The following is a 7,508-nucleotide window of genomic DNA, read 5'->3' on the forward strand; positions in this document are numbered from 1 at the left end:
CTTAAATGTTCGTATTAACCCTCTACATGATCCTGGGGTTTTTATTTTACTATTGTGTCTGTAAATCAAAATATGAACATTAATAACAGACAAATCAGACGCCTTCTTTCCCCGAGGTCACTCCCGCTAGCGTTAGCAACAAGTCAGACTGACAGAGTTGCTAAGGCGTCTGCTTCCTGCTAAACAAGTTGCACTGGCAGGAAGGGGTGTTAGTTTTCAACAACCTCGCTCCTGATTGGCTCTTTGGTTGCTACAATACTCCAAATACAAAACTCGGCTCCGAATTCGCCGCTACAACTGCTAGTCTCGATTAGCTTCATTCGTCACCCACAGCGTTCACGTCACACTCACTCAGTCACTTCTTTATACAGTTTATGGCACCAAACAAACAACATTTTCACGTCCTCAAATAAAACGCTAAAATGTACTTTAACGCAATGAAACGTTTAGTCTTTTGCAGAAGAAGAAGATTCATCACAGACCAATGAAAAACAGATTTCAGGTTAGCAACGGCTTGTTTTGACTTATTTATTAAGTTTCAGTTGACCAAATATGTTTTATAATTTAGTTTTCGCTGTGTTTTTTAGATATAAGCAGTCTTTACATGCAAGGGATTGGCGGACCAGTTGAATCCGATCCGTCTGAAGCCACAAGCACGCCAGCGAGTGAGAGGTAACGCTCACAAAACTGACCTAGATTTGAGGTTTTTTGGGAAAATAATTATAATATTGTTGATTCTGCCTTGTAGTTTTGCCACTAGAAGCGACTCACAGTGGACACGGAGGCTCGTAGTGTATAGGTAAAACTCATCAGTATTCTGCTCGAGTACAGTGTGTGTGTACAGTGTGTGTGTTCAGTACAGTGTGTGTGTTCAGTACAGCGTGTGTGTTCAGTACAGTGTGTGTGTTCAGTACAGTGTGTGTGTGTTCAGTACAGTGTGTGTGTACAGTACAGTGTGTGTGTGGGGTGTGTGTGTGTTCAGTACAGTGTGTGTGTGTGTTCAGTACAGTGTGTGTGTTCAGTACAGTGTGTGTGTGTTCAGTACAGTGTGTGTGTTCAGTACAGTGTGTGTGTTCAGTACAGTGTGTGTGTTCAGTGTGTGTGTTCAGTACAGTGTGTGTGTTCAGTGTGTGTGTTCAGTACAGTGTGTGTGTGTTCAGTACAGTGTGTGTGTTCAGTACAGTGTGTGTGTTCAGTGTGTGTGTTCAGTACAGTGTGTGTGTTCAGTGTGTGTGTTCAGTACAGTGTGTGTGTGTTCAGTACAGTGTGTGTGTGTTCAGTACAGTGTGTGTGTACAGTGTGTGTGTGTTCAGTGTGTGTGTTCAGTGTGTGTGTTCAGTACAGTGTGTGTGTTCAGTACAGTGTGTGTGTACAGTGTGTGTGTTCAATACAGTGTGTGTGTACAGTGTGTGTGTTCAGTACAGTGTGTGTGTACAGTGTGTGTGTTCAGTTCAGTACAGTGTGTGTGTACAGTGTGTGTGTTCAGTACAGTGTGTGTGTGTGTTCAGTACAGTGTGTGTGTTCAGTACAGTGTGTGTGTGTACAGCGTGTGTGTTCAGTACAATGTGTGTGTTCAGTGTGTGTGTTCAGTACAGTGTGTGTGTGTTCAGTACAGTGTGTGTGTTCAGTACAGTGTGTGTGTTCAGTGTGTGTGTTCAGTACAGTGTGTGTGTTCAGTACAGTGTGTGTGTTCAGTACAGTGTGTGTGTACAGTGTGTGTGTTCAGTACAGTGTGTGTGTGTGTGTTCAGTACAGTGTGTGTGTTCAGTACAGTGTGTGTGTTCAGTACAGTGTGTGTGTACAGTGTGTGTGTTCAGTACAGTGTGTGTGTGTTCAGTACTGTGTGTGTGTGTGTGTTCAGTACAGTGTGTGTGTGTTCAGTACAGTGTGTGTGTTCAGTGTGTGTGTTCAGTACAGTGTGTGTTTCTCAGGCAGGATCTTTGTGAGGAGAAAACTTGCAGAGACGCTTTGAGAAAAAAATCTGTTGTCCCCTATTTCCATTTGGAGAACCTTCCACTTTATGAGGTAATATGTGTTTAAAAATATCTCAAAAAGAAAAACATTAAACACTTTGTCGGCTTTTGTAGTAGCGGGTTTTGAACTTGTCTGTTATGTAATCTAGAGTCTGCTTCATCAAGAATTATGCAACTCAGGGATTCAAGCTTCTCCAACGTCCCAAAAACCTGATGTAGAGAGACAAGAAAAGAGCAAGAAAAGAACCTGTGAGTTTATGTTGTGTGTTTGTGTTTATTTATACAGGAAGAGCCTAAAGAGAGCACCGTGACAATACAAATAAAACACATAAAACACATAAAACACATAAAACAAATAAAACAAATAAAACACATAACAGGGCCATTTAAAAGATTAAAAACAGGAGCAGGTGTGAGTGTAAATGTTTATCTCCACATTATTAAAGTGTTGAGTTTTGCATGTCCTTGAAAAGCAAAAGAACCAAAAGCTTTTTTCCATTTCAGTTTTTAGACTTGGACAATAATGAGATCTTGTATTAAAAGCTTTTCTCCTCCTCTTTTCTTCCCCCTCTCTCCTCTTCACTCCCTCTCTCCTCGTCTCCTCTCCCCCTCCTCCCTCTCACTCCCTCTCTCCTCTTCTCTATTGTTCAATTTTTAGATCTTGTATTAAACGTTTTTCTCCTCCTCTTCTCTTCCCCCTCTCCTCTCTCCTCCTCATTCCCTCTCACTCCCTCTCTCCTCCTCTCTCCTCCCTCTCTTCTCTTCTCTTCTCTTCTCTATTGTTCAGTTTTTGGACTTAAACCATCATGAGATCTTGTATTAAAAGCTTTTCTCCTCCTCTTCTCTTCCTCCTCTCTCCTCCTCTCCCTGTCTCCTCCCTCTCACCCCCTCTCTCCTCCTCTCCCTTTTCCTCCTCATTCCCTCTCTCCTCCTCTCCTCTCCCTGTCTCCTCCTGAATTCACACACCTTTGTGCACAATCTCTGATCCAAACGAACTTAACATTTGTTTTGTGCTTTTAAACGCAGCTCCAAAACCCATCAAGTCGAGCGCCTGTTTGTCACCAAGGTCTGGACACGATTTCTCTGTATCCACATTTTACAATCCCACGTTTACATCTGGTTAAACAGTTGCAAAATTCATTCCCTGTTTGTTTGTTTTTAGCCCCGTGGCATTAAAGTCCTCCGCTAAAAGCCCCGCCGACTCTCCTCATCAGACTGCAGGTTAGTTCTGGATGTAAGGAGTTAATTAACCTGCGTCCGCTCCTTTATAATCCATTTGAAAACACTGAAGGACACGCTCCAAATCCTATTTTTAGTACAAAAACAAACCAGTGCATGTACCAGCCAATTACAGGCGTGTACATGGGTGGAGTGGCCGCGCGGACTTCAATACTTTGCTGCATATTCATGGGCTCCGAGCTTTGGCAGTCGTCCATATGATGTATCTGCACAAATAAATCTACAAATCAGGGAGGAATAGTCCAAAGAGGATCATCTGGTCTCCCGGTAATGCATTTTAATAGATTCTTTTAGGAGTTTTAGGAGGAATACTTTGGCTGAAACTAATGAATACTGGTACGAGCTTGTGTTCAAAGTGTGTCCAAGCTTCTGACGTGTGTAGTTTAAACATACACAGTCGAATTTAATTAATGAGAACTGTATAAAACTACATTTTTGCTGTATTTAAATCACGCCTCTGTTCATCAACAATGAGCCTATTTGTGTTTTATAACAGCTGGTCCTGAGCCAAATCCCAGACGGTCTTATTACCAGTCAAAAGTCCGGACAAGCCCCCTCTTTCACTGTTTTTTTTCTTTATTTTTACTACTTTCTACATTTTATATACATACAGAAGACGTCAAATATATGAAGCAAGAAATATGAGCTTGTTTAGTTAAATAATAGCAATAAATGTATCTATCTTGCCTTTACTAAAATACAGTTGTTTTGCTTAAAATTTACCTTGAAAAACAGGCCCGCCTCTCCACAGATCTGACCATTAACGTGGCCTGAGGGCATCGCCTGCTTGTCTCTGTGGAGATAGATCATTTTAATACTGTGGAAAACTCCAGGCAAAGAAATAACATCTCCATCTACTAAATATTTCACTGACAAAGCAAAGAATGTCCACTTTGAGGATTTGAATATAAAATATATAAAAAAAATTAGTTAGTTTTATTGTAGCGCTCTGAGATTCTATGAAATGGAGAGTGCATTATAAATAAAATTATTATTATTATTATTATTGTTGTTGTTATTGTTATTATTATTATTATTATTATTATCATTATCATTATTATTATTATCATTATTATTATCATTATTATTATTATTATTATTATCATTATTATTATTATTATCATCATTATTATTATCATTATTATTATCATTATTATTATCATTATTATTATTATTATTATTATTATTATTATCATTATTATTATTATTGTTGTTATTGTTGTTATTGGTATTATTATTATTATTATTATTATTATTATTATTGTTATTATTGTTGTTATTGGTATTATTATTATTATTATTATTATCAGTTAGTCATTTACATAATTCCATATATCTTGCTTCATATATTTGATGTCTTGTAGAAATGTAGAAAATAGTAAAAAAAATAAATAAAATAAAAACATTGAAAGGATGTGTCCAAACATCTGACTGTTAGTGTAGGTTAGCAAGTAAACAATAAGTAAATGTAGATAAAAAATAAAACAAAAACATGCGGACAGGACTGTTAATTGCTGTAATATTCACCAGGACAAAGCATTTGATCTCAGTTTGCTCAAAGTTCTCACAACCTGCTGTGTTCAAACGTGCGTCTTGTGCGTCGTCTTTAGCCGAGAGTCGTCTGAAAACATCGGCGCTGTACAAATCTGTCAGTGTAGACGTGACCGGACAACCCAGAAGATCTAAAGTCAGACTTCCAACTTGTATCCAGACGACTAAACCCGCCAGTGTCCCCAACCACCAGGTACAGCACGTATTAAAACCTAAAGATCTTTAAGTCCTACATTAATAATTACATAAAAAATTGCTCATAACAAACGCGTCCTTCCAGTTTCTGTCTGTAGAGGAGCCCGTGAGGAGAAAGTGCCGCACTGTTTCTCTCATAAATCCAGACCGTGTCGTGAGGGGCTTCCACCTCCACCCGTCCCGCGTGGACTTTGGGTCGGTGCTGGAGGGAACCACCTCGTCTGTCACTGTGCTCATGAAGAACGTGGGCGTGGACACGTGCAGGTGAGTCTATACAACTACAATCACATCTAAAGCCACACCGTGTCGCTTTTCTGGTCATTTTATTGCTTGAAATTGACCTTATATTGTGCTTGTGTCGCTCTGTAGCTATAATCTCAGACACCCGTGCATCATTATGACAGAATTTGCACATTTTACGTCGCGATATTTATCTAAAACGACCTTTTATTTATCTAAAACGACCACTTCCACGTTACAAAACTGCGGTGCCCAATGGAAGCTGAGGTCGCCGTGTAAACATCATGTCGATAAAACTGTTCTTGACGCGCTGTTTACCCCAAAAAGACTCAAGACAAGTGTTAGACTTTTTTTCTGCACCGATCAGAGGGGAGAAAAAGCACAGACAAAGAGCTTCGAATGTTTGCCTCACTGCTTCTCCGACTTCTCTCGTTTCACAGCGCTTTTTTATTTAGAGTAATGACACATTCTCTATACACGACATACATTTCTTTCATTTATTTAAGACACGTGATTTAACCCAGGATTTTTAAACAACAGCACTCACGCTAACGAGCAGCCGATTCTTTTATCAATTATACCAAAATGACTACGCAACTCTGCCAAATCCTGTTTATCACCGATTAAGAAAACAACATTAGAGAACGAAGTACGATGGACAAAATGGCGTTGTTCTGGACATAAGACTCCTTTTGCAGGCTCTGATGAACGTTGAAGCAAAGACGAGAGTTTATTTCTTGCAAGAAATGGGTCCGACAGCATCTCCCCCAAATGTCAGACCCTGAATGAAGGAAATCAGCAGGTTTATACAGTTTGAGATGAACCAGAGGACGTACATTTCAAAGTAAAGATGTGAAACTTCTACTGAGGTCAGACGAGCTCCTCAAGAGTCAAAACAATACAAGGTGTCATAGATTTTAAAGGAGAGAGATCTTAAATCAACTGTTTGGGCTGATAAATAGTAATACATGTGCTGATATTTTGACAAGATTAGCCATCAAAAGGGAACAAAAGAGTTTACATTTAAAGTTTTCTAACACTGTCTTTGACGACCAAAACCAAATAAGTTTTAGTTACAAGACCACGTGATTTCTAAACGGTAAAATAATCTCACAATATTCAAATTTCCTTTAGAGCATCTTGAAAATAAGCGATTAAAGATTGTTCAGACATGCACACACGCAACTTTGAGAGGATAAATGAGACGGGGAAACGGCTACAAAGGCTCTGAAAAGTCGATTTTTTGCGTAAATAATCTGCATCTGCACAGATCTGACCTGTAACTCGGCTTGTTGGCGTCACCTGTTTGTCTCCATGGATATATAGATAAGCTTAAGGAGGCAAAGAAACAACATCTCCATGCAGAAAACTAACCAACTATTCATTTTCTTTTTTCTATTCCAAGGTTCAGTATCAAACAGCCTCCTCCTTCCACTGGTCTTCGCGTCGTCTACAATCCTGGCCCGGTAAAACTTCACTTAATTACGCTTTTTTCCTTAATTTTCCCGTACACATTTCTCCCGTTAATCCTTATTCTCGTCCGTAGGTCGCCGCCGGTTTGCACGTCGAGCTACAAGTCCAGCTCCTCGCCTTGTATTCGGTCCAACCCGGAGAAACCGAGACGAGAAAAAAAACGCTCTCTCAGGACATCGCCATCCACACCGAGACGGACATCATCCACCTGCCCGTCGTCGCTAATATCCTTCGTGCAACCAACTCTTGGCTAATAGTAACGGCTAAATCACGTGTCGCGTTATTAAGCCGCTCACAAATGTCCTGATATATTTCGGAATCGATTTAAGCGTAATTACAGCACCTCAAACCGCCTTTACGGACGCAGCTTAACTGTTTTATGTCCCTTAATAATATTCACCCGTCCTTTCTGAGCGGCTTTATGACATCTGGAGGCGGGAAAGGTCCACAGGGCGCGGCAAAAGAGCCTCCACCGGGACGTCCAAGCTCCCCGACAGCCCCCCGACGCAACCAGGTATCTACGACAAAACACACGCCTTTATCCGAACTGTTTTATCATCACGTTTGTTTGTACATGTGTGTTTTTGTTCGTTTTAGATTGTGATTCCAGAGTCAGTCTTTGAGGGGTCGTCAGTGTTTTTTATTTCAAGATTTTTTTTGGCAAAGCGACGTCCGGAAATAAAATAAAAGTATGAACGTTTGTCATGACCGAGCTCGTGCGTGGATAAGGAAGTAGCGAACGAAACGACGACGGAAAATGGTAAAGTGAGAAGTGATTTAAACAACGGGGACGTTAAGGGTAAACTAAAGAAAAAGGGGTGTAAAAATATTGAAACA

The 7,508-nt window shown here is 40.1% G+C and overlaps 1 protein-coding gene across 1 annotated transcript in view; it reads left to right on the plus strand.

Moving 5' to 3' along the window:
* The window catches only part of spag17 (sperm associated antigen 17), a 29,235-nt gene extending 21,941 nt beyond the window's left edge, over nucleotides 1-7,294 (plus strand). Inside the window, 13 exon segments of the mRNA XM_055228900.1 lie at nucleotides 451-502; nucleotides 588-672; nucleotides 749-799; nucleotides 1,932-2,025; nucleotides 2,123-2,222; nucleotides 3,000-3,039; nucleotides 3,136-3,194; nucleotides 4,763-4,956; nucleotides 5,044-5,222; nucleotides 6,604-6,664; nucleotides 6,745-6,927; nucleotides 7,086-7,185; nucleotides 7,269-7,294. Of these exon segments, the coding sequence (XP_055084875.1) occupies nucleotides 451-502; nucleotides 588-672; nucleotides 749-799; nucleotides 1,932-2,025; nucleotides 2,123-2,222; nucleotides 3,000-3,039; nucleotides 3,136-3,194; nucleotides 4,763-4,956; nucleotides 5,044-5,222; nucleotides 6,604-6,664; nucleotides 6,745-6,927; nucleotides 7,086-7,185; nucleotides 7,269-7,294 (1,224 nt within the window).
* The last annotated feature ends 214 nt before the right edge of the window (nucleotides 7,295-7,508 follow it).

Source organism: Periophthalmus magnuspinnatus, chromosome 18, assembly GCF_009829125.3.
Source record: "Periophthalmus magnuspinnatus isolate fPerMag1 chromosome 18, fPerMag1.2.pri, whole genome shotgun sequence".
Classification (NCBI taxonomy): Eukaryota; Metazoa; Chordata; class Actinopteri; order Gobiiformes; family Gobiidae; genus Periophthalmus; species Periophthalmus magnuspinnatus.